The sequence below is a fragment of the Tachysurus vachellii genome, chromosome 17, assembly GCF_030014155.1.
Source record: "Tachysurus vachellii isolate PV-2020 chromosome 17, HZAU_Pvac_v1, whole genome shotgun sequence".
Lineage (NCBI taxonomy): Eukaryota > Metazoa > Chordata > Actinopteri > Siluriformes > Bagridae > Tachysurus > Tachysurus vachellii.
The window spans coordinates 16,694,766-16,721,774 of NC_083476.1; the positions used below are offsets into that span (position 1 = coordinate 16,694,766).

The 27,009-nt window shown below is 39.5% G+C and overlaps 2 protein-coding genes across 4 annotated transcripts; one reads left to right on the forward strand and one right to left on the reverse strand.

The window, feature by feature from the left end:
- Positions 1-1,637: 1,637 nt before the first annotated feature.
- On the forward strand, positions 1,638-12,645 carry ttc1 (tetratricopeptide repeat domain 1). The gene is made up of 8 exons (XM_060890991.1): positions 1,638-1,739; positions 3,784-4,239; positions 5,264-5,324; positions 5,476-5,588; positions 5,783-5,819; positions 6,801-6,949; positions 10,045-10,099; positions 12,372-12,645. The coding sequence occupies exons 2-8, from the start codon at positions 3,793-3,795 to the stop codon at positions 12,506-12,508; spliced, it is 999 nt and encodes a 332-aa protein (XP_060746974.1). The 5' UTR covers positions 1,638-1,739; positions 3,784-3,792; the 3' UTR covers positions 12,509-12,645.
- A 1,639-nt stretch (positions 12,646-14,284) lies between these two features.
- On the reverse strand, positions 14,285-26,667 carry pwwp2a (PWWP domain containing 2A). Of its 3 annotated transcripts, none has more exons than XM_060890989.1 (3): positions 25,661-26,667; positions 19,514-21,417; positions 14,285-15,609 (listed from the first exon to the last, which is right to left on the reverse strand). In XM_060890989.1, the coding sequence occupies exons 1-2, from the start codon at positions 26,638-26,640 to the stop codon at positions 19,533-19,535; spliced, it is 2,865 nt and encodes a 954-aa protein (XP_060746972.1). In that variant the 5' UTR covers positions 26,641-26,667; the 3' UTR covers positions 14,285-15,609; positions 19,514-19,532. The 3 variants fall into 3 exon arrangements, with proteins under 3 accessions (XP_060746972.1, XP_060746973.1, XP_060746971.1); XM_060890990.1 differs by having other exon boundaries at positions 19,913-21,417; positions 25,661-26,666; XM_060890988.1 differs by lacking the exon at positions 14,285-15,609 and having other exon boundaries at positions 17,270-21,417.
- Positions 26,668-27,009: the final 342 nt, after the last annotated feature.

The following is a 27,009-nucleotide window of genomic DNA, read 5'->3' on the forward strand; positions in this document are numbered from 1 at the left end:
ACAGACAACGATGAGGCAGTCTGCAGGGAGGAGGTGAGAATCCTGGCAGAGTGGTGCCATGATAACAACCTCTCTCTCAATGGTCGCAAAACTACTGATCGTTGACTAAAGGAAACAGGAAACAACACAAACACACACACACACACACACACGGTTGATAGGGTCAACAACTTTAAATAAGGTCACCCTCAGCTCTACTTTGAAGTGGACAGAGCACAAAACAGCTGTCATTAAAAAGACTGACCTGCGTCTACACTTATAAGTCAAGAAGCTTTTATTGTCATTTCAACCATATAGAGCTGTTGCAGCACACAGTGAAATGAGACAACTTTTCTCCAGGATCATGGTGCTACATAAAACAAAGACAGGGCTAAGGACTTAGTAAGTTAGTCCTAGATACATAAAGTGCAACTGTGCAACCTGGTGCAAACAGTGCAGGACAAGACAAACAAGACAGCTGATGGATGTACAGTATATTGGAAGTTTGAGTATTTGGTGTAGGTCTGTGCAGTCCATACAGTTGATGTTCGTGTGTATGTTGTGCTCAGAACAGTTCAGAACACTTTCTCAGGTGTCTGAGGAAAGCCCACTTCAATTTTGAACATTTACATTAACAGCATTTGGCTGATGCCCTTATCCAGAGCGACGTACAGCATTTATACAGGTGTGCTGTAGAATCCGTTCTCATGAGGGGCTTCACAACCTGGTATTGCAGCTGTTCGTCACAGGATAAGTCTCTGAACTCTGCACACATCCCAACAGCGTTTACTCCACACACTTTAGTGGACTTTGGCAGGATGGCAGAATTTAGCCATCCAGTTCAGGTTTCTCCTTTCTGCCAACAGGTAAGACTAAGGTACAGCTTCTACTCTAATGCCTGAAGTCCCTCATATAACACAAATAAGACCAGCTGACACCTCACCGACAAACATTCTGCACAATCATTGCTGGTACACTTATATCTTTATATCTATGTGTACATATATAATATATTTTTTTTTAAACTTTTTTTTTAATATTCACCTTTTATTTCTATGTAATATTGCATTAATGTATATATTCAGGGCTGTCACGTGTCACGCATTGAGAGTGACAGTCACTCATTTTGGTCTTTTCTCATGCTCTCCCGCCACACATCGTATTTCTCACGCAGAAAAACTTTTTGACTATTTATCATATATTTAATATGTTGCAGCGCCCAAAATGTATCAGTCCGCACCGCTGTCTCTATGGCATGAATCAAGCGTGTCTCAGTTCTTATTCGAGCCTGACACTTATCAGCCAATCAAAAAAGAGGCTACACAAAAGCCAATCAGACAATCTTTTTAACGCAACAACCAAAGATTTAACGCAACAACCAATGAAAAAAAAATTCAAATAAAAATGTCTTCAAAATTTGAGAGCCCTGTATATTTGTATACATCAGTTTCATCAGTCATTATAGGTTTATTGTTACGTTGTTATTGTGATGAAAAGGAAATTGTCTTTCTGTACATACAAATACATGTCTTTTGCTGTTTCCCTGGTGTTAGGAAGCATTTTGTATGATTATACACAAGTATACATATACATATATACGTGTAATAACAATAAAGACGACCTTTCTTTCCAATTGCACCATGCTAATACACTTGGACTACATATCCCATAATCCTCTTGCCAATGATGCGTCAGGAAACCGGATGAAGTTTCTCCTTGTTTCTAGAAGGGAGCTGTGTACTGTGAGGAGTTGTCTTTAGGTATGTAATAACATTTTGGTTTCTTTCTGTCTATATGTTTAAGCGTTTTTGCTTAAAAGAGGCATCTTATATCTGATAAAACCTAAACCTTCTATCTGACGCTTGCTGAAAAACAAGGTGAAGCTAACAATTTAGCTGTGCGTACATAACATACATGTTAGCTGCATTTGTTAAGCTAAGTTTATACTTAAGATTTTGTTTATCTAGATGTAGTTGGGCTTAAAAATAATGCTTGTTGTATATAAATGTACCTGTAAGCTCTATATAAATGTATTCCTGATTATTAGAGGTACAAACGTATGAAAATAGTCAAATAATCTTAAAGAACTTACTTAAAGCTGTCATGTCTGGCTTTCTATCTGTCTCAGGCATGACAGACAGACAGACAGACAGACAGACAGACAGACAGACAGACTGAGCTTTACATGTATACATCTAAGACCAAACATATATATAGACACCTGACCATATTAATGACCTTTACATTTATATGAGATGGTTAAAATCCCATGGGGCATTAATATAGACTCATCTGTGTCTATCAGTCTGCACATTTCCGAGAAGGTTTATTAGATTTTCTAATGTGTCTGTAGGAATTTTACTCATTCCAGCAAAAGAGATTTTTATTGAGCTCAGGCACTGATGATGGATGAGAAATCCTGGCTCGCTGTTGCTGTTTTATGTTATCTACTTCATTTTGGGATTGACGTTACTCGTCGAAACATGTCTTGTGAGTGCCCCTGTTTGTGCACAGTCATGTCTGCAGCGTCAGGAAACAGCTTTCTCCAAACTGTCATCACAACGTCCAAAGCATACAGTTGATACAGATGTTAACATCTGATGGCGGTGTTTCATGCTACTCCTGCACTGATCTCGGGCTTGTGTGCGTTATTGTGACAGTGGAACGCTTCCCACAAAGGACCCGGTGCACAGTTTTTGTTTTGTTGTTGCATCCAGAGGCAGTTTCAGGAATTCAGTACTGAGTGACGCAACACAGGATAGGCTATGGATAGATTTTTATGTGCTGCGTACTTTTTAGTGGTCTATCGAATCTTGACTGAGCTGCTGTTTCTCCTGGATGCTTTCATGTCACAATAATAGCATTTACAGCTATAGGTGTAAAGACACACACATACACATACAGCAAAGTACACAGCACTTCAGTTAATTACTAAGGGTTTTTTGGGCTATTTTATATAGAAAATGTCTCATTGTTTATGTCTGTAATATGGATTATATAAAATATGCAGTTATTTTGTCTGGATTTTCTGAAGGAAAACATAGGCAGTCATGGCCCACGTAGGGTTTATTATCATATTGGGAAGGGTTTTTGATTTTCAAGTGTGGCATGGAGACTCGGATGCAATTACATTTGTATAACATCTGTGTAGTGTTAGAAAAATAAAGAATCGTACCATTAGGAATTTGACATATTTGTTATTATTTTGAATTGGTATCCTATTATTTAATTTGAAATGTAATTTGCACTGAAATAAAATGTTTATTAATTGCAGAAGAGCAATATAACATTTAAAACGGGACAAAATGATGATGTCACTGTGCAAATATATCTAACATCATGATTAACAACTCACCATAATTACATTCACTGCTTCTTATCATAAGTACTACATTATCAGGACTGTCAGTCATCAAATCATCTGTATATTACACACTACTGCTGCTGTATATTGCACAAAAAAGCATAATATTGCCCAATATTGTTATTTGCACTCCCACACTTTATGTACATAACTGATCGTTCATATTCTATATTCATATTTTATACTCATTCTGTCTATATTGTATCTCATTGTCTGCATTGTTTTCTTGTATAGTATACTGTTATTCATGTCTGTACTTTTGAGAGTCACAAACTGCTGGAACCAAATTCCTTGTGTGTGTCAACACACTTGGCCAATAAACCTGATTCTGATGATTCGCAGAATGTGTTTTATATTAATAATATTTTCAAGTGTTTGAAATTACTAATAGTTTTGATATCTATGCTGACTGACTGTTTATTCTTTAACAAATTGTCCAGGTAGAATCGATGGATGATGAGTGTGAGACGTTGGCCGCCATGGCCGATTCTTTGAAGGTCTCGGGCACAGGAGGACATCCAGATGGTCAGAGCTCTAGAAAGCAGGATGAGGACTGTTTTTATGACTGTGTGGAGACGTTTCATGCAGAGACGACGTCACTGGCTTTAAATCAAACAGAGATGACACACAGTGAAGGGACAGTGAATGAATTACAGACAGAATCCATGAGTAATCTTGACATGGGTCAAGAATCTGCACAGGCTTCTAATCTGTTTGAAGGAAATGCTGCTACGAAGAGACATGAGCCACTGGAGAACGATGCAGTGCCGGGAGAGGAAGATGAAAGGACAACAGACAGCGACTCAGATTTCAAGGAAGAGGCAACAAATCCTAGTGAGTACGATGACGAGTATTTACAAGAAATGGAGAAAAACCTGACAGACGAGGAGAAAGAGGTGAGCATCACATCCTTTAGACTGAATGCATTTATGTGGACATTATTATAAAGTATTAATTATTGGAGTCTCATAAGCAGAAACGTTTCTCAAACTGGCTTAAAGCTGCTGTTGGGTTTTATTAATCCCATCTGGACATCTGGAATTTTGCCAAAAATTAGATTTTTCAGTGTATAGAGATTTAAGGGACACAAGCAGACAAAGAGAAAAAGTATCAGATAGATTTTAAAAAAGCTTGTGTTTTAAATCATAGCAGACAAAAGTGAGCAAAGTGTGAATTTCCAACTTTATAACTTAATAAACTTTGACCTGTAATGCCATGTGAGAGCAGCAGTCTGTCATGTCAAGGCTGTTGTTCCTGACAAGAAATGTGTGACATTTAATATTTTCAAATTATGTCCAAATATTAAAAATGATCCCCATGACTTTGACCATGACATGGTTGTTAGTGCCAGATGGACTGGACTGAGTAGCAATGTAACTGGAACTGCTGGGATTTTCAAGCGCAGAACAAGAATGTGAAGTTTTATCTGAGTGCAGATTTTCATTCCAACTATCACAAGCCACACCTGAGTCTATTGATTAACCCAGTGGAGAACGGTGCTGGATTAGAATCCACGCACCCACATCGGCCCTTTGTGGATAACGTCAGACACCCCTGGTCTAGACCTTGTTGATGAGAGAGGTCAGAAGACACACAGTTGTGTTTAGCAGAAGTGCGTCTCAAAACACACAAAAAATGGTAGATTTAGAAAAAAATCTTTCTCTGATCAGTTAGGCTGAGTTTATACCAAGTGTAGCTTCAGATTTCTGTTCTTGTCTGACAGGAGAGGAACATGTTGGGGTTTGGGGCCTGTAGTTGTAGCACCTTGACCTCTGAGATGCCTTTCTGTTTACCGTGGTTGTATAGAGCTGTTATTTAAGTCTGCAACGTTCAGAACATGAAGCATGAACCTTTTTTTTTTTTTGCACCATTTATTGCAAATGTCACCCAAATTACTTCTTGTTTGTGTTTCTGATACAGAGCAGAAAAGTGGAGAGCAAGGCGCTGAAAGAAACGGGCAACGCGCACTTTAAGAACCGTGGTAAGAATGTTTACTCTAAAAATTCTGAATTTTTCTTGAAAAACTTAAAACACAACAATTTCTGTTCAGTCCAATAGTAAAGATTTCAAAAACTAAATTCTGTGTCAAGAGAGAAAGATGCATTCAGATTTTTTTCTGTATCTGCTGACAGAATACGTAGAGGCTCAGAAATCATACACCGATGCCCTGGCAGTGTGTCCTGTGTGTTACAGAAAGGAGAGATCTATCCTCTTCTCTAACCGAGCAGCAGCACGGATACACCTGGTACACGTTTCCACGTCCTAGATGAACACGTGAATCTGATGAAATCTTATTATTATGAATAGGTTTTTATTCATGTTTTATATGATTTGAAGTCTCATATAAAAAAGAGGATCTGTGATTAAAGTCAATTAAATAAGTGTAATGAATATACTATACATGTTTGGATTGTTGTTCATCTGTGGATTCTTCATTAGGAAGAGAAAACAGACGCCATCAGTGACTGCACTAAAGGTATAGTTTTTTTTTTATATATTTCCGTACAATATATCCTGTATATATCATTTATATTGTGATAAATTGCAGACTTTTCTGAGATATAACTGATTATTATTAGTACTTACTAACGATTACATACTGCAAAAATTCGAAGGTGCTAATGAGATGTTAGCATTTTGTGTTGGTTCTACAGTTATATATTGCAGAAACATTCTGATGAAGAATAAGTTTACTCTGTGATTTAAGGCTTTTTCAATTCATTCGTTCAAAAAAGGTGAGGAACAGTCAACAAATTTTTTTTTTGTTTGTTTGTTTGTTTTTTTTGCCAAATTAATAAAAAGATTAGGGGGCACGGTGGCTTAGTGGTTAGCACGTTCGCCTCACACCTCCAGGGTCGGGGTTCGATTCCCGCCTCCACCTTGTGTGTGTGGAGTTTGAATGTTCTCCCTTGCCTCGGGGGTTTCCTCCGGGTACTCCGGTTTCCTCCCCTGGTCCAAAGACATGCATGGTAGGTTGATTGGCATCTCTGGAGAATTGTCCGTAGTGTGTGATTGCGTGAGTGAATGAGAGTGTGTGTGTGTGTGCCCTGCGATGGGTTGGCACTCCGTCCAGGGTGTATCCTGCCTTGATGCCCGATGACGCCTGAGATAGGCACAGGCTCCCCGTGACCCGAGGTAGTTCGGATAAGCGGTAGAAGATGAATGAATGAATGAATGAATGAATGAATGAATAAAAAGATTAGATTAGAATTGATTACAGTAGATTAAATTGAAAAGCGTCTAATGTGGAAATTTGTTCTGTCGTGTCAGGAGGAGGCTCTGGAGAGAAATAACTTCGCATAGTTATAGAGAACATTTATAGAGCTATAGAGAAGCCGAGAAAAACCTGTGTCATGGCTCAGGAAACTTGAAGCTGGCAGAAAATGCAATTACTCAGCACCTCTGAAATGCTGTAGTGTTCTCCATATCTCTTCTATTTCTCTTCTACCTTCTCCAGCTATAGAGCTGGACCCAGACTATGTGCGTGCCATTCTCCGGAGAGCAGAGCTGTACGAGCAGACAGAGAAGCTGGATGAAGCTCTGGAGGGCTACAAGACTGTGCTGGAGAAAGACCCAGGCAACGCGGCAGCAAGAGAAGCCTGCAATGTATGTCACCATCACCTAATCTTTTTCTGCTCACCATAAAGCTGCCATTGTTTACGCATTTAGAAAATGAACTAGGCGATTAAACGATTACAAAATGATCTGCGACTAATCGAGTTCTAACAAAGCATTAAATTATCAGTATGTTCAGGGATACGGTGAACTAAATGTCCAGGCATACTCATTAGATACTCACATAATCAACAGATCTTAGGAAACTTTTACTTAAATAAACAATCATGTTAATAACCAGTGACTTTGGTGTGTCATGGCCTGCCGTAAAGCAGAGTCACTGTTACCACCATGAAGTCGATTATTTTCCCGACAACAGCCTGCCCCAAGGTATTTTTTCCTCTTATTCCACAGTAATTTTCCCGACTGTTTTCCATTTATTAAAAAGTGACACGTCATATTTTTATCCGGGTGCATGACGGCTTGAGGCACGGCGGGTTCAGTTGAGCTGCACTAGAGGCTTGACGGAAGCGTGGTTCAGAGCGAGGTGTGACGAGTGCCTTCAGGTAGGCTGCCACTGATCCGCTTTCGGCTTTGTAGGCGAGCTTCAGGGATTTTAATCTGATGTCGGCAGTGGAGGGAACGCAGAAATGTGCCAGTGTGGGAAGACTGAAAACTAGTCACTGCAGTCTGAATCAGTCGAAAACAGTCAGTTAGTGCATGAGGCAGATCTGCCAAGGGCAAGCTCCAGCCTCAAAATAATAATATAGTGAAGAAGCACCTGACTGCCCTGCTGATATTGTACAGGACAGACCTGCATGTTGATTCAGGTTAGTATGGAGTATGGACAGATTACATGTGTACTTAAAATATTCACCTGAAAACAGAAAAATTGTGCATGCACAAGGAAAAAATGAAAGTAAGTAGTAGGGACATGATAATCTATGCTACTGTATGCATTACACCATGTATGAGATCATGTTCCGAGGAAATAAAAAGGGCATGGTGTAATGTTTCCTTTTAATATTATTATACGCTCATCACAGGTGCACCACTTATGTTTTTGTGCACACCACTTACTACTTTTCATTTATTTTCTTTTCAATACATTTTCACAGTTGCAGGATTTTTTGCACAATGTTTGACAGTCACTTGTCCAGAACTACCCCAGGCTTGCAATGCCAGATGGAGCGATCTGAGAGTCGTCCAGAAAAATCACAATATCTTAACAAGAGGCTGCGTCTGGGATTTAGTTTTCAGCTTTACGTCCAGCAGATATTTTGAGATTCAGAAATGTTGGAGAAAAGGAGATGATGTACAGCATCGGTCCGATACTCCATATGAGTAGATACTGGTTCCTGAAATGAAAGTATATTCAGAAAGAAGCTAAATAAGCTGTGAGATATCAAATCAACACACGTAGTATTTAAGTGGTGCACAAGGTTGTGGCAATAATCTGTAGTGATATATTGGATGCGTTGGGTATTTTTACACCGAACCAGTGTTGTATAAAGTACTAGAAAGCAATAGTTGAGTAAAAGTACAAGTATCGTACTCGAAAAAGACTTTGGTAGAAGTGAAAGTTACCTTTTAGAATATTACTCAAGTAAAAGTCTTAAAGTATCTGATATTTACTGTACTTAAGTATCAAAAGTCATTTTCTGATATTTAATGTACTTACGTATTTTAAGTAAAAAGTAAATTTCAGTGATTTTCACTAGGCATAAGAGCAGGGGGCGGTTCTAGGGTTTCATCTTTAGGGGTTTTAGCCCTCAGTGAGAATTTAAAACAAGAAGAATTTTATATTATATATTATATGACTACATAGTAAGCCAAAAGTTATGGTATTATTAAATGGCAAAAGTGGACACCAAAATCTTATGCATGATGTAATGATGTCGGTCTTGAATCAGATCAGTTCATGTATGTGTGCATTCTCTACAAACAGTGTGTCCAATGAATGCAGTCATTAATAAACAAATATTCACAAGACAAAGACCAAATCAATAAATGTTATTTTTATTTAGTATTGAATGGATTGTTTGCATTAATATTTTGTTTGTGCTATAAACTCTGGTAATAAGAATAGTGAAATTTCACTGCTTTTGGTTGCCGTCTTTGTGCCTTTCCGCCGATTAACGTTATAGCTAAATACCTCCAGCTCTGACTGCGCGTGCACGCTGCACGTGCCTGTGCTTCTCCGTAGAGCGTGAGGAGCGTAATGCAATCTAGGAGCAGTGATTCGCCAAACCTCCCTTATTGCAGTCGCACACATTTCTTCTGATTTTTATTTTGTAGTAACGAGTAACAAAGATGCTTAGTGGAAATATAGCGGAGTAAAAGTATACATTTTATCTAGGAAATGTAGTGGAGTAAAAGTGAAAGTTGACATAAATTTAAATAGCGAAGTAAAGTACAGATACGTGACATTTCTACTTAAGTACAGTAACGAAGTATTTGTACTCCGTTACAATACAACACTGCACCGAACCTCAGATAAAGGAAATTATGCATATATGTTTGAATTGATTCTTATATGTCACTTTGTATTGATACTCTCTGCATTTATTTATTTATTTATTTATTTATTTCAACATGGTAAGCAATTAGCTTGAATATTTGAATTTTCATGTTATTATTTAAGAATCCTTATTTTTATGTTTCAAATAATAATTAACATTCTAAATTTCTTACACAAGCTTCAATAAAAGCTGTGCCGAATCTGCTTCAACAAGAACACCATGTCCTTAAGAATATTTTCTACTGCTTTAATAACCGCTTTTAAGATTTTTTATGATGTCAGATACAAACTGCAGCTATTTAAACACAAGACCATATGGTGAACGGAGCTGTAACACACACAAGATTGCACACGACACACAGCATTTACTGTATCACACACAGGTCCTGGAATGAAATCTTGATCTAAAACTTATTTCTGACCTTCAGTTATAACTTTGTGCACTGTTTAGCATCGTGTCCTGCATCATTCCAGTTTCTTTATACATTAAACGAGAAAAATGTGACAGAAATTAGATTTGGAAAATGAAGCTAACGATTTATGTTATATTTAGTGCTGCATTACATTTCCACTGTTAGGTTTACTGGATCATGTTATTTGATGTATATTTTATCCTCTCCTGCAGAGATTACCACGACAGATCGAGGAACGAAATGAGAAACTGAAACAAGAGATGCTGGGTAAGAGATTTCTTCTCATATTCTTCTCGGGTTCCCTCAGTAGAGAGTGCTAGTGTGATTTTGTGTGTTGGGGAACAAAGGAGGACCGTGGTTTGTTTTTTTTTCCTTCGACTCTGTTCATCTAATCTAATCTGTGAGCTCATGACTAGGGTAAAGGCTAACAGAATGAGAGCAGACGGACCAAATGTGCTCAATGTACCCAGAACACAACACACCGAGCAGACCGCAGTAGAGAACATTATTATTTAAAAAAAAATAAATAAAAAAGGGGAGGATTACTGAAGCAGGTCACGGTTTCATCTTGATAATCTTTAATCATTCTGACTGTTTTTTGAGAAGAATATTATTCACATCGTTTATATTCTCAGTTGAAACGTATTAATAATGTATACGATACTTTTGTGTTATTTACCCTTAGAAATACATGCTGACTGTTACGTGTATAATTTAAACGGATTACATTTCGGACGCACTGCGAATAATGTTTCCGATGATTTATGGCGCTTTAACAGCTTTTGTGCAGGCATGAAAACACAAGCTTGTGTGACTGTAGCTATAGCAATCCTATCTCGTATCAGCTAATTAACAAACCTAGCTTTATTATCTTGAGTAGATTCATTACGGTAGTACTAAAGGCACAAAGGAAGTCGTTTGCCTTCATGGAGCCACATCATGTGTCCTTAAACAGTGCGAGACAGCTCGCGAGTTCAAGGCTTGACATGATATCACATGACCAGGAACCAAAGGGGCACATTTGGTGCAGTAAGGAACAGTTGCTGTATGTTTTATGTTATGATACATGGTAATGTATTGAGTGGGGGAGGGGAAGGGGTGATCGTTCTTTTCAGTGGCCGGTCCTAAACTCTGGAATACCCTCCCCTCTGAGTTACGTGGGATGTGGTAGCCTAGTGGTTAAGGTGTTGGACTACCAATTGGAAGGTTGTGAGTTTGATTCCCAGGTCCAACAGGCTGCCAGTGCTGGGCCCCTGAGCAAGGCCCTTAACCCACAATTGCTCATTTGTATAAAATGAGATAAAAATGTAAGTCATCCTGCATAAGGGTGTCTGCTAAATGATGTAGATGAAATGTACTATCACTGACCTGCCTTTGTTTAAAGGCAAACTTAAAACTCACATATTTAGAATGGCTTTTGGTTTAGGTTTTGGCTCTTGGTTTTGCTATTTTAATTCTGTTTTATTGTAATTGTTATTGTTTATTATTGACTTTATTTATTTATTTATTTATTTATTGTTGTTATTTTTAATGCTGTGAAGCACTTTAGTTTAACTTAGGTTGCTGTAAGGTGCTATATGATTGATTTGATTTGATTTGATTTTTGGGGGTTTCTATTCATGAAAACTGTAGGTCATACGCAGTTGGTCGGTTTCACGTGTCTCTGAGGAAGCACACGTTAGCCTTTACAGCTGGTTACTGTTGTATGATTAGTGAGTTAGGTCAGGTTGGTGGGTGGGAATTAGCAGGTGACCAAATTAAGGAGACCAAAATTTAGGGTGTGTTGTTGGGTCTTTCCCATGGGCTCAAGTCGTCTCATCATTCACTCAATAACAGCTCATTTTTCACCAGCGTTTATTGTTTATTCCCCTGCTCCTTAAGATCAATCTGACTTGTGTCACTGTACGTTTCTGTTAGTGGTTGGAACAAAAAAGCATACAGAAGCACTTTATTAAACATGTACAAAATGTAAAATATCTGCTGGAGGCTGAAAATAAGCATCATTGAACTGGAAAAAAGAATTTATAGAGAGAAAGATTTTTAAAATGTGAGCAAGGTGTATAATATGCTTTAAAAGTTTACTTTATAAATAAGTGATGGTAGAGATTCAGTTAGTTGGTGATCTAGGAGATGCGATCTAGGAGATGACGAGCATGATGACATTGTCGGGAAACGCTTGACAGCAGTGGAGGGTATAATATCCTGCAAATACAGACCAAGATCTTGAAGTATTGTTGGTACACGAAGAACTGCTGACCTCCTGGGGTTTTCACATATTTCTATAGTTTACTGGTGAATGCTGCAATAAAGAGTGTGCAGCAGTTCTGAAGATGGAAACACCCTGTTGAAAGAGATCAACAGAGAACCACCAGACTGGATCAAGCTGACAGAAATGTCCGTGAGCATGAGCAAGCAGTCAGTGGTGTGTGCCTGCTTATGTATTCCTTATTGATCAAACTGCAGTCACAGCATCACACATATCAACAGACAGAGACAAATGTAACTTCCTGTTTTGTTGACCTGTTTTTTCTTTACACAGGTAAACTTAAGGATTTGGGCAACATGATTTTGCGTCCTTTCGGACTCTCCACTGCCAACTTCCAGGTCAATCAGGATGACAACACAGGATCCTACTCTGTTAACTTCGTTCAGAATCCCAGCAACAACAACAGATAGCAGCTCGGATCTTCTGCTACAGCACAGCAGCAGCTACCAGACTAATTCTGCAGCCCACCAACATGTTCACCAGTATTTTATGGTGTAACGCTATAAATTTTGCTTAACTTATAAGTAAAGATTAATGTGGACGATCATTGATTGGTCACTGCTTGTCTTTATTGGTGTTTACAAAGCTCAGATTTCCTGACAAATTGAGTTTCCTTTTACTGGCTGCCAAAAAAAAAAAAAAAACAGGCTATAAATCTCATAACCATGAAAAGAAAGCAGAATAGTTTAAGTACAGTAGGAGATTGCATGATTCCCCTATTGTTTTAATCTAACATTAAAGATATAATCAGAGTCTCTGTTTAACATTTTCTTGGAACGACACAAGTCCATGTGTCCCCTTAGAAGGACAGGTCACTGCAAATCAATAAAAGCATCTACTGGCTTATCGTTTTAATCCTATGATAACCCCACCTCCATTCACAGAGCAAGAGGGATCACAGAATGGTTTGATGAGAAAGATCAGATTATAAATGACCTTCAGACACTGAATCATAACCCAAACGAACACCTCTGTGGGATCATGGAGTGATGTTAGACAGAGCTCTCCTTCCAAATCACCAACTGAGGGAACAAATATCTTCTGGAAGAAAGGTGTTTAACGTTCTAATGATGTGTAGAAACGCTATCAAGCTGCATTGAAGCTGCTTTGATGGCTTTTAGTAGCCTGACACACTTTCAACCTTCTGTATACAATCTGCCAGCTGGAAGAGAATTCAGAAGCTCCTCAGTGAATTATAAAGGCTAGAGTTGTCCACCAAAAGGTAGACAGACAGTTTATTACAAGCTATTAACACTTCACTGGCCAATTTATTAATCACGTTTTGGGATGCTTTCCTCTTCACCACGGTTGTAAATAGTGGATATTTGAGTTCTCACTCTCACTCACTCATTTTCTACCGCTTATCCACGGGTCTCGGGGGTCACAGGGAGCCTGTGCCTATCTCAGGCGTCATCGGGCATCAAGGCAGGATACACCCTGGACGGAGTGCCAACCCATCGCAGGGCACACACACACTCTCATTCACTCACGCAATCACACACTACTTCGGACAATTTTCCAGAGATGCCAATCAACCTACCATGCATGTCTTTGGACCGGGGGAGGAAACCGGAGTACCCGGAGGAAACCCCCGAGGCACGGGGAGAACATGCAAACTCCACACACACAAGGCGGAGGCGGGAATCGAACCCCCAACCTTGGAGGTGTGAGGCGAACGTGCTAACCACTAAGCCACCGTGCCCACCAGATATTTGAGTTACGGTCATCTTTTCAATGAGGTGTTTCTACCCAGAACTTCTGCTCATTGGATGTCTAAACAAGTCTGTGTAACTGCTGTGAAAATCCCAGGAGATCAGCGGTCTCCGACAAGTACCTCAGCCTGTCAGGGACCCAAATCCATGCCATTATCACGGATATCACATTTGTTCCCCATTCTGATCCTTTGTGCAAACATTAAGTGAAGATTTTGATCGATGCCACGTGATTCACTATATAATTACATGCACAAGGAGAAGTACAGTTGTTCCTAAAAACATAATAGTGGGTAGCCTTACTTGATTTTACATTATGATAAAAGGATTTACAAACCTTTGGCTACTGTCCTTTGAAATAAAATGTGCCATGTTTTCATTAAACCAGTGCAGTGGATTGTAACAGTGTCCATATTGTGATCATATTCTACATGCAGCAAAAAAGATCTTTACTAAAAACAGAACACAGATTGGTACGAGGGAAAAAAGCAGGTTTATTTTGTTGTCCGTTTTGAAAAGAGATACATATAAAGTAATAACAAAATCTCTTGCAAGTCCACGTTCACCATTTTATGTATGTTCACGAGTTGTCCGATTGTACTGAAACACATAAGGAAGTCTTCCAGAGAGAGAAACGTGGGGGGAAAATGTGTGTGTGTGTGTGTGTGTGAGGGGGGAGGGGGGAGAGTTCTGAGGCATTAAAGAAATCCTAGCTGAAAGTATGGTATGAAACCATGTATTATGACAATTAAATGACAGATGATTCTTCAGAAATCTTAAAAATCAACACTGATTTATTGTAAAATCAGTCTGACAAGACACATATACTATAATTGGTCATGACAGTGTAAGAATCTTTATAATTTTTTTTTGTTGTTGTTGTTACAGATCAGGGACTGTTTTTTTCAAGGCATAGTGAAGTTTAGATCATTTTACCTGAGAGAGAAAGAGAGAGAAGAGAGAGGAAAGAGATTGAGAGAGAGCAAAGAGAGAGAACAGAGAGAGAGAACAGAGAGAAGAGAGAGAGAGGTTTAAAATGATCTTTGTGCTGTGAGATTGTTAAGCTATTTGTGTTGCTCAGGGTAAAATCTCTCGCCTTTTACAGATCCTAACATAAACAAGTGAAAAATATTTTTTCTTTACTTGCAGAAGTGAATTTTATGTTCATCACTCCAGGAAATCCAGCCTTCACTCCGTCCCTGTTTTAAAGCTCAGACGTTCTCGTCGTACAAAAAAGAGAGAGAGAGAGAGAGAGAACGAGGGAACATTTCTGCAGAAACACTGGCATTTATTCATTACCTCAGAACAGTAAACTCTCCCCAGTGCTCTGCAACTGTCCTTTGAAGCATAGCACATGCAATATTTATTGCATTTCACATAGAAAAGGTTTCCATCATTTCTAAATCAATTCTTCATTCTAATTTTCATCCGAGACAGACATAGACTTAAAAACCCCTGCATAACCCTGACGCCTAGACATCACTTATAATTTATAATAGTAAAAACAAATCTGTGCCGTCCAGTATTGCAGACGTCCTTCCTCAAACATGCTGTGACTGTGAATGTGCACAGAAGAAAAGGAGCCAAAACAATCGAGCGGAATCAGCATGACTGACTGAGTAGGAGGTGGACAGTCTTAAATTCATTACTATAAATATATAATTATTCTTAAATAAAAAATAATTTCTCCATTACACCTGGTTCTCTCTGTGAGGATGGCTCCTCCCATCCTGCTGGCTCTCGACCAATGGCAGTGTCCTGGGTAACGGACCAATCAGCATCCCTTCAGTGTTGCAGCGCTGAAACAGAGCATAGAGAACAACAGGTCAGACCTTCACCTTAAACACACCTCGGAGCATGACGGTTATTACAGAAACCACACTGTAGATTCGTTTAATAAAATACTCAAGAGTTGACTCTCACAAATGAAAGAATGATTCACTGCTTTATATGAAAAGAAATAAATAAAATCACTAAAATGAAATAGATGTTTAAATTAAATGGGAGTTAAATCAAATCATTCTTCTCCAAAGATCATTAATCTCTTGCCACAGATTTGCTTTGCTCTGTCTTCCATAAAGGCTTCAAAATAACCCTGTTTCGATAAAATGAAGAGAAAGTAACATGATAATGATGGACTGAAGATGAAGACATCTAGAACGATCCTGACAAAAATATTTAGATTTGGATTTATACTAATCTCTCTCTCTCTCTCTCTCTCTCTCATTAGCTATCAGTTTTCTTTACATTTTAACCTGCCTGCAAAAGATCATGATGAGTAAACTAATTCATAGTTCATACTTCATGATAATCAGGCTGATTTTGCTGCTGGAGATAAAACAAATCACACATTACATACAAACTCTTTAGTTGTAAGTTGGTTGGTCTTAAGACGCATTATAGGGCGTGGTGATTTAGTGCCAACACATCTATCGAATGCTTGTCTAAAATACACAAATAAAAATAGGGCTTATAGGATTACGCAAATTTCACAGGACAGCTAACAGATGTAATAGGGATGTGGTAGACTAGTGGTTAAGGTGTTGGGCTACTAATCAGAAGGTTGTGAGTTCGATTCCTATGTCCACCAAGCTGCCACTGCTGGGCCCCTGAGTAAGGCCCTTAACCGTCAGTTGTATAAAAAAAAGTAAGTCGCTCTGGATAAGGGCGTCTGCTAAATACTGTAAATGTAATAGCGGCAACAGTGAAATGAACACAAAATGAAGAGTGGCAGTACACAGAATGGTGTTATACCAAGGGCTCTCACCTAGCTAGTGTGAGTTGCTTACACAGCAAATCTCATTCTTTTATCAAGATGTTAAGTCATCGTAACTAACGTAATTAATTCAGATACAGGAAAGGCATCTTTAAATGCAATTATCAGTCTCTTTAAAAAGTGGGAATTTTAGCTCTGAGATACAAACAAAACTGTAAGATCAGAAAAGCCTACAGAACTGCCGATTCGTTACAATTATAGATTTATTAGACAACATTCAAATTTCGGTGTAAAAGGTTCTCCCCAGGGTTCCACACGTATTTATGACACCATTCTGGTAACGTTTCAAACACTTAATAAACGTTAACTATTTCTCAGCAACGTGTAAGCTTGTAAACTGCAAAGTGACAAAAAAAATCAAAAGGCTTAAATAAGTATGTGAACTGTAAAAGTAAGAAATGTAAAAGTAATAACAGGTGAAATTCAGTTCTGTTTTAACCTTTACTCATCTGTTTGCAGGTGAGAAAATGTTTTTGTGCCAGTATTCGAACACCGTATGATTTTTTTCTTAATAACGGCTCTGTTCCGTTATTCCGAGGTTCGATGATAGGGCCAGCTTTTTTTTTTTTTTTTGTTAATGCTTCTCAGGTGTTACAGAGTGCTGGCTAATCTCAGCTATAGTTTAGATATTTTAGATGAAATGCATTAAGTCAGGGAAGATACAAAAAATAATGACAACTAGGTAAAATTCTTGAAGTTCACATTTTATTTATATACTCTTAAAACATCAGAAAACATGTACACAATATCTTCCACTGTAATTTTTTTTTCAATTGTTTTACAGCATTCTCTGACCTGCAAACAGATAGAAATAATAAATGTAAAAAATAAAGAGATTGAAATGAAACAAAGCCAACCACCAAAAATAAATATCATTTTGCTCTGCTTTTGACAAATAAACGTGTCAGTCAGTCAGTGTGGTCTACCAAGCAAAGTGTATGTTGTTGTTTTTTTTAATCTCACGCTCCTGATCTCTGCCTATGTGACTGCCATACTTGTGAAGACCAGACTCTCTTACAGTAAATCCCTTCTCAGGTGGAAAAAAATTACAGTTTAGAATGTCAATGCAAGTGAAGGACAAGCATGGATACAGAGAAATTATTTCTTTTCTCTTAACATAACTCTCACTTGCTTCATACAAATTTAAAACCATTTGTTCTCAGGTATGAAATGTTCTCAGGTATGTCATTTCTCAGTCAATGCATCTGATAAAAGACATGTTGAATACTGTATATATATTTATCTATATACACTCGTGTATCCCACATGTTTAGCCCTGTGATCCAAAACAAGTGAAATGACATAAAAAATAAAGTTCAGGCACCACAAATAAACATTATTTAAAACTTTCCTCTGAAAGACAAAACACTAGAATCAGAGAAATCGTTGAACTAGTAAGCCGACATTATGTCATAAAGAAGCTTGAACGCATAATCATGGTTAAATATATTCTAGTTACTTATCAGAACTGCTGTCTTGTGCTTCAGTGCTCTAGTTTTCAGCAAGACAGTTTAATAACAGTCTTCTCTTAACGGTATAATGCAACATATGAATTTTAATGCTCGATGGTAACAAAGTGTGCTTGTGATGAAGCACGGAGATAAACGACAGATGAGCCAAGTGAAAGACTACAACCACACAAGAATGAGGGAACAGGAATATTTGAGCTAAAACCAGATATATACATGAGAGAGCGTGAAAGACGAACACATGGGAAAGGTAGGAGACGTGCGATGGTGACAAATGGAGGAAAGAATAGGAGAAGTGAAGAGTTGTGAAGTGGGTGAGAGGATGAAGGAGAAGTGAAGCGAGCAGTTGCAGCTGTGAGGGCGGGGAAAAGGGCTGCTCAGTTCGACTAGCATGTCTGCTTCTGGTTTTATCTGCTAAGAGGTGAACAGGGCCTCTGCTCACTCTGCTCCCTGGCACTTGAGGCGGCTTTGGCTTGTACACACCTCCAACAAAGCCGCAGCTAAACTGCCTGCGAAGCCACGGTTGGCAAGAACCACACCCAGGTTAAGACTCCTCACTTCTCTTCAGACAGAGGATCCAGCATCTGATTAAGTCTGATTATAAAGGAGGAGCAGCACCAAGCAAGTCTCTTCGTCTACCTGAGTTAGAGACTTTGTACCCACCGGGGTCCTTTTTTCACATTTTACTGTCTTTCTTTTGCACAGGCCTTAAAGGTGGTGTTCAGTTTTACAGCAAGTGTTAAGACTAAGAGATGTCTAGTGGACTGGTTCAAACTTCTCATGAACACTAAACTGTTTCCATCAAAGCCCACAGTGCCTCCTTTCTAAATGCCCACAAGGAAACTAGAAACAACAGAGATGCCTGTACTCTGTCTGAATCTGGTCCAATATTCACATCTCCCTGAAACATGCTTTTAGCTAGAGAATCATTAATCCTGTCTAAAGCAAGTCCAATTCAATAAAAACTATTTAAAATATTAGGAATAATAACATTAATAATAATAATAATAATAATAATAATAATAATACAAATGCCTTCCATTGACTCATTCATTTACTATATGACACAACAGGTTTAAGCAAATGAGTGATCTGGGAAGAAAAAAACAACTCAATTATGTGCTAATACAGTAATATACTGACGTGAATATATCAAACGATAGATTCAATATGGCATATGGGCTCAAAAAAAGTTAAATAATACATGAGAATATTTCCTCAAATGAATCATGACAACCATTTCCTATCATTATCTTATCCAGCATCTCAGTCAACTTCTAACTACATTCAGCTCCCCAGACCCCCTAATTTAGTTAAATAAATGAGTCCTGGATGACTGGCCTGACACTTTTTGGGCTTCTCTCTGAAAGGTGGCTGGGTACGGTAAGGGGTGAACAGTTTGTAATTTTTTATTTGCTGAAAGGGGTATGGGGCAAAAGCTGTGCCTGCTTTGCCTACCTTTCAAAGGCACACAGACTCACGTCTCAAACTGAGTTAGCAAGGCGCGAACCTCAGGAGTGAGCTGTTTGGCTGCCTTGGCAGCCTCTGTGATGGCTTTACGGTACAGGCCCTTTCTCTTCTTGTCAAAGCGAGACTGGAAATTTTCTAGAAAGGGGGCAAGCTGTGTAATTGCCAGGAAGGAAGTGGTAGGTGACCCAAACCAGGACACACGAGCCTCCTGCCTGACTAACAGCCCATTATCTTTGCGGCTCACTGTGATAGCTAAGATGCGGGCAGGCCACCAAGGGAAACCAAGGATTTTAGCCCACACAATGTCCCCTACGCAAATGGTCCTGCCATCCAGAGCAACACACTTTGAGACATTTTTGGAAAAAACTGCAGCTTTGAGAGATTTACTGCGCTTTTTTGAATCCTTTGGAGCAGGGGATGAGGCAGAGACGAAAGTAGAAGATGTGCCAGGGGCAGAGGCAGATCGAAAATCGCCAGGAGGAGGTAAGTCAAGGGTCTCGGTCGAGCTACACTCAGAGTTTGATGACTTTAAGTCATCTGCACTATCGACACTGCACATGGAGGTACTAGAGGAATCGGGCTGCCTGGGTTTCAGGGTCATGTATACAACCAGGTTGCCAGCCTTGCTCCCGCCCATCTCCTGCCCCTGTTCCTCTGGCTCAGACTGCGGTTTGTTGTGGTCCGATGGTGGCTGGGAGAGCGGTTGGGGTTTGGGTCGTGCCTGCCTCAACGGGGAATCCAGTTCTCTGTCTGGCCCCTGAGGCTCTGCAGCGGCAGTGGCCTGGCCTGCGGAGCGTGTGGAGGTGCAGCGAGGAGCAGCTAGCTTAGGCAGCATTAAACGCCCTCCTCCCGGCACTTTCTCCAAGCAAGGTGGCTTACATGAGGAAGAATCATTTTCTTCATTACGGTACCTTTGAGGCTTGATGCGCATCCTGGGTGGCAGCGGGTTGGACATGCCTGCTCCTCCTCCACTGATCTGCTGCAGTCGTCGGGTGAAGTGAACCTTCTGGTGGGCCTCCTGAAGAGCTGCCGCCCTCGTTATGGCCTTTGTGTTAGCACTGCTGCCGGTGACTGATTCCCTCTGCCTCTTCTGTGCTTTGGCCATCTTCAGCACTTCACGTGCCTTCGAGTGGTCAACATTTTTGCTCTGCAGCACTTTCTTGGCACTGAGCTGGACCCGGGAATTGGCTGAGGCTGGTGCTGCGGCGGACACTCCTTTAATCACTCGGCTCCCTGCAGCTGTTCCTTTTACCTGGCTCTGGCCCAGAGTAGACGTGGTTGAAGAATTGACCCGTATCGCTGCAGCTTGCCGCTTGGGCACATCGGCCGAGCGGCTTCTGTCCTCTGACCGTGCATCATTGCGAGGCCGCTTCCCAGCACCCGGAGCTGTGCCATCATTGCGCCGACGCTTTACATCATCGCTCCGGCAGTCTGATACAGGGCCTCTGCGCGTTTCACGCTTCTCCCCTTGTACCACAGCCCCTTTGCATTTATCACACAGCACTTGTCTCGGTCGAAGCTTGATGGCATTCATAATGGAGGTGGGCTCCTCTCTGTATAGCCTGCGCTTCGGCCGTTTAATCTTGCGAGGTGGAGGCTGAGGTAACGACTGGTTGTAGGTGTCCCTGATGAACAGTGGAGGCGGGTAAGGAGCCCCCTCATGAAACAAAGGGGGTGGTTTTACAGTCCATGGTTTGGGCTCAGGGTTAGGACTGGGTTGAGCCACTGACGGCCCCTGCACAGGTTCCTCTGAAAGGACGTCGGGAGTTCCTTGAGTGACTCCCTTCTCAGTCTCTGACTGGAATGCCTCAGTCTTAAGCTGCATAGATTCTGGTTTGTCCTTGTACTCTCTCTTGGGAAACACAGTTATTGGAATTCCATAGGGTCCAAATCTGAGGACAGAGAATAGAAACCGGCAAACATATTTAATAAGTGAAAGCAGAATGCATTTTGCCTTATTTGCATCTTTTGAACATCTTCCGTGGACTGGCTTCTTGTTTACCATTTGAAATTACACACATATCCTATGATTGCAGCCATCAGTTTCACTTAGAAGACAGTGGCTGAAAGCAGGACAGACACTTGACATCTTATAACTACTACATCTTCACTGCTATTTAATTCAAGTTTGTTTATGCACACTTCATTGTCTGTTATAAATACAAATTATTACAAACTCCATGTGGCACTAGATGTCAATGTGAATAATATATTGCTATTGATGTATAAATTTTAAAAAACAACAAAAAGGGAAAAACCTCCTTAAATCCCCAAAACAAATCAAAAGATTTTGTTTTTAAAAATCAAAGATGATTATGTTTACATTATGTCTGTTTTGGTGCTGTTATGTCTGCTGAAGGCTCGTGTAATCAGTGCCATCTATGTCACACAATATTTTATGTGTTTAATAAAATCCGGTAATATGCTTATTTTAGATCAGTCTGGCAGAAAGGGAAAGTGAAAACTTCACATTTCATATGTCTGGGACTATGATTCTGCATCAAAAGGCACATGAATAAAACATAATAGCTTTCGCTCAATCTTTTCTAAAAAGGAATCAATAGATCCAATTATTTTTCAAGATGTGATGAGGTCTAACAAACCTAAGAGGAACCAAGGCCAAAAATGCAAATGAAGATCGCCTTCGACCTGCTTGAGACTAAATATAACCAGAACATCATATTCCAAGCTATGATGCAAAAAGATTTGAACTATGTGCGTGAAACTTCTTAAAACACAAACAGTATTTAACATTATTTAAAACTCTTTTAATCATTTTTAAAAGGAATATTCTATCTATTAAAAAAGTCAATGCGGCATCATATAAGATACAATTTTTTAATCAGGAAAACCCCAATAATACTGTCTCATTTTCAAAGTATAAATTTGCTCCCGAGTAGCAAAGTGTAATAATGTCTTTACATAATGTACAAGTTTAATGATAGCAGTAGGTACCATTTGCTGTACGCTCTCTGCTTGTAACTTGGGTGGCCATATGGCATGTCTTATCAGAACTGGAGAAAACTGTTTGGCCCAGGCACTGTTTAAAAAAAAAAAAAAAAAAAGCTTACAAACGACAGACGGCTAGAACACAAGAGAACTCCCTGTAAAGAAGTGACATTTTATATCCGGTGCCAATATTCTAAAACATCTAGAAGTGTTCTGTTTCACACCGACATGGGCATGCGGAGCTAGCACTCACAGGCCACTTTAATAGGAACACCTGCGCCTTCATCCAATTATTCAGTTAGCCAAAACATGGCCGCAGCACAATACATGTCATGCTGAAACAGGTCAAAGGCTTGAGTTAATCTTCATATCAAGGCCAGTTTTAGGTTATTTTTCTACGGCTCTCTAATTCAACAGTGATCGTTCGTCACTTCATCGGGGGGGGAACCATGTGCTGATATTGAACAATTTTGAGAATATCAATGGAAGCGAGGACTTGAGTTATTTCTGCGAAACAATATCTGCAGGGCTTTTTGTTTCCAACATGTGTGTTTAAATTCATAGGTCCACAACAGGTCTGAAGGGTTTAATTTGCACAAAACAGATCAGCAGTGTCTTCAACATTTGGGCAGCTGAAATTATGACGTTGTATTGACACGTTTTATATACACACATTTCAATACACTATGTTTACATTTGTGTGGAAATATTTCTGATTGTGTTCGAATAAATGGTTTTGTAGACGTTCTGTAGCATGTCTAGATATAGGACTGAGACTTCTAGTCAAACCCTGGTGGTAAACGTAAGACATGAATATTCACAAGCAAACTAAGCAACAAAAATTTTGCAGCTTATTTGGAACGGTCAGCTTTTTCGCATGAAAAATGTTGCAGACTAATGATAAAACCCAAACCAACACTGGGTGTGGCTGAGACACATTATTACATAAAAACTATCATTCTTAAGCAGTCTTTGGATAGTTTTTGGGTTCTTTACTTGTTACTGCCACTGAAAGGGAAACTCTTTGTGGTTCATAACATTTCGGGAAACAGATTACATTTTTATTCTAAGCATGTGGTGTTCATTTCTACACACAGCCCACCAACTGAATTTCACCTAAAGATCAATAAAACTAACCCATAAGCCACACTGCACATTTATGTTTAGTGAACAGTTCTGCCATTTTAAAACCTGATCTCACACACAGTTGACTGACAACACAGCGCGTTTAAATTGCTTGTAAATGAAGAAATTTAATTACTCTGTTACCCAAAACTATTTATTTAGCATGCTATGACTCACAATAGTTTGAAAATAGCAAACTACTTGATTAACCTGATGCTGTGTATCAAAACCTAGGACTTAAATATATAATATAATATAATATAATAATAAAATAATATTATGGAGCAGCTTTTATATATATATATATATATATATATATATATATATATATATATAAATAAATATATATATATATAATATTATATTATTTATAAAATATAAAAGCTGCTCCCAGTGAAGCAGTCATCATAATACACATTGTTATTACTGCTTAACTGTAATAATAACAAAGTTATTTTAAACATGTGCAATAACACAATTTTTGAAAAACGTGCAATATTACCTGTGTGCAATATGTCTGTTAGCGTAATTACTACTTGTGGCATCTTTCTTCTTCTTCTCTGTATTTATACAATGTGTTGTGTATATACTGTATATACATATATTATGTCTCTATTCTTTTATATATTTGCATTTCTTTCTCTTTGCTACTGTAACAGAGAAATTTCGAATAAAGGTATATCTTATCTTAAAACATATGAGATGTAATTAAAATTCAGTTCATTTAAATTAATTTAGAAGTTTTAATGTATACAGGAGTCTTTTTTTTTCATCTTGACAGTTTTGGGCTCTTGCCGACCTTTTCCAGATTTGAGCGATTAGGACAAAAAAGGAAAAATAGCTTGCTGTGCTAATACAATAAAGACAAACGACTTGATGTCTTGAGTTGTAATTCAACAACAGAATACGCATATTATTTTTATAATTTCTAAATTATTTATAAAAGGTTCCAGGAATGGAAATAATTTCAACTAAACTCCAAATTATTCCAGCCTTGCTTAAAAACCATGCATTTTAATAACTCAATTTTACTTATGAGGCTTACATCTCTATATGGTAAGTATTAATCAAGTACCACTGTGAACACGTCTCATTCGTTCGTTTGACGTGGAAAAGACGAAATACTGGGTTCATGATTGGTTAGAGAAAAATCAGTATGCCCTTAGCATGTAGCACTTGTTTGCTAAAGGAAATTACACTCTGATTCATCAGGCATATTCGATATATCGATATCAAATATCTCAGTCTTAAATGTTAGATGATACAAGATACTGATCCAGTACTCACATCCTCATTAGGTTATGAATTTCTTAAGTTATAAAAAAAAAATCCACATGCATGAAGGTGATGTGCTTTAAGACAGTGTACTCTGCTCATGCGCATGATCCGTAATGCATTAAATCAACACTACACCTGTTCACAGCACACCAGTGAATCGAACCAAAAAAGTCAAATCTGACCCGTTACAGGATTTTTAATATAAAATGTAGACAATAATTTACATTTGCAGCATTTAGCAGACGCACTTATCCAGAGCGACTTACATTTTTTCATCTCGTTTTATACAACTGAGCAATTGAGGGTTAAGGGCCCAGCCTGGTGGACCTGGGAATTGAACCCACAACCTTAACCACTATGCCATGATTTTTGTAGTTATGCTTTTTACTCACACAGCCACTGCATACTGCAGCAACGAGAAGTATTTTTGTAAAGAATTGCACCAACCTGGAACTTATATATACTAGTGTACATTTACATTTACATCATTTAGCAGACACTCTTATCCAGAGTGACTTACATTTTTATTGCAGTTTATACACCTGAGCAATTGAGGGTTATGGGCCTTGCTCAGGGGCCATGCGGTGGCAACTTGGTGGACCTGGGATTCGAACCAATGACCTTCCGACCAGTAGTCGAACACCTTAAGCACTAACCATATGGTTGCCATGTGTAGGGGTGGAGTTTCACTCATAAAATGTAAACAAAGATTAGTGACAATTCCACGAGACACAAGTCATTACCAGGTTTTAATTCCTTGAACCATGTAATGTAGGCATTTACCTTTTGGAAAGGTCCATAAGAACCCCAGAGAAGATCTTCTCGCCTAAACGAAACGACACAACAAGTGCATCGTCAATGATGTGATCCAGTGAGACCCGAACCTCAGAACCAGGTACGAGCCCACAGATCTCCTCGGGCTGTCTGTCCATAGGTCCTGTACACACTTTCTGCTCAGGTTCTGCGTTCACACCCGAGTCTAAACTCTCATCCTCAGGTTCTGGGGAGGCGTGAGGATGTTCGGTCCCCGCCGGAAGTCTGACAGAGTCCTTACTAGAGATGTTAGAAGAGTCACTCGTGCAACTTTGTGCAAGCGATTCTCTTTCTTCTGATGAAGTGGACTGTGATTTAGGAGACCGAGGGCGTTCATGGAAAGCATCCTCTGCAGGTCTTAAGTCGGAGGCATCACTTGCAGCTTCAGGCTCCGAGATTGTCTCTGATCCGACTAACTCGTGCTCTAGATCAGCAGGATGCACCGATTCGGGATTGATGTAGGATGATTCGTCCGTTTGTGTCACAGACAATCCGGGTTCATGAACGGATCGAGCGGGGACATGATGTGAGCAAACGGTGGAGGGTTCAGGCTCGGAGTCTGTGATGGACTCGTGTGGACTGACCTCGTTATTAGCAGCCGGCGCTTTTGGATTAAACGACTCTTTCAGGCGCTCCTCTGCAGCCCCAGTGTCGTTGTGTGTGCAGTCTGTGTCGCTGTGTCCATCCTCAGCGTGCACACACAGCGCCTTCCCCGCGACTCGCAGCTCCGGCCTTCTCACTTCCATTCGGACTGGACTGCATTCCTGAACTGCATCCACTCTCTCTGACGGGTGACACAGCTCCATTTCTGGGACGAAGCTCGCTGCTGAGTCGTGCTCTATTCCGACCACATGCTCGCCGGGCTCCGCTTCATACTCGAGCCCGTCCCCTACTGTTGTTGTTGATGCAGCAGCAGCAGCAGCTCCTGGCTCCGCAGCCACGGCCGCCATTTTCTTTCCGCTTTGCAACTACTACTCGGCCCTCTCCTACTGATAAGCAGAGATCCCGCCCACCGAAAAATTAAACGCACTCGCTATTGGTTATTTCGGCGCGAATCTGTCACTGAGTGGATACAATTACCGTCGTTCAAATCGAAGTACTGAAAACGCGATTGTAATTGGCTTCTATTTTGTCAATATTGCTTTACATAAAAAAAGAGACAAGTTCACCGACATTGTCCACTAGGGGCGATGTCGAGTTGCATGCATAATAGACCCTTTGCACCAGGGGTTCCTAAACCTATTAAATGTAAATTACTTTCAAATTAAACATTAATTTAACCCATTAAACACACACACACACACACACACACACACACA

Coding starts and splice junctions, on each gene's coding strand:
- ttc1 (XM_060890991.1), top strand. CDS start 3,793: ATGGATGATGAGTGTGAGACGTTGGCCGCCATGGCCGATTCTTTGAAG. Junction 5,325..5,475: donor CGCGCACTTTAAGAACCGTG/GTAAGAATGTTT, acceptor ATCTGCTGACAG/AATACGTAGAGGCTCAGAAA. Junction 5,820..6,800: donor CATCAGTGACTGCACTAAAG/GTATAGTTTTTT, acceptor TACCTTCTCCAG/CTATAGAGCTGGACCCAGAC.
- pwwp2a (XM_060890989.1), bottom strand. CDS start 26,640: ATGGCGGCCGTGGCTGCGGAGCCAGGAGCTGCTGCTGCTGCTGCATCA. Junction 21,418..25,660: donor CTTATGGACCTTTCCAAAAG/GTAAATGCCTAC, acceptor CTCTGTCCTCAG/ATTTGGACCCTATGGAATTC.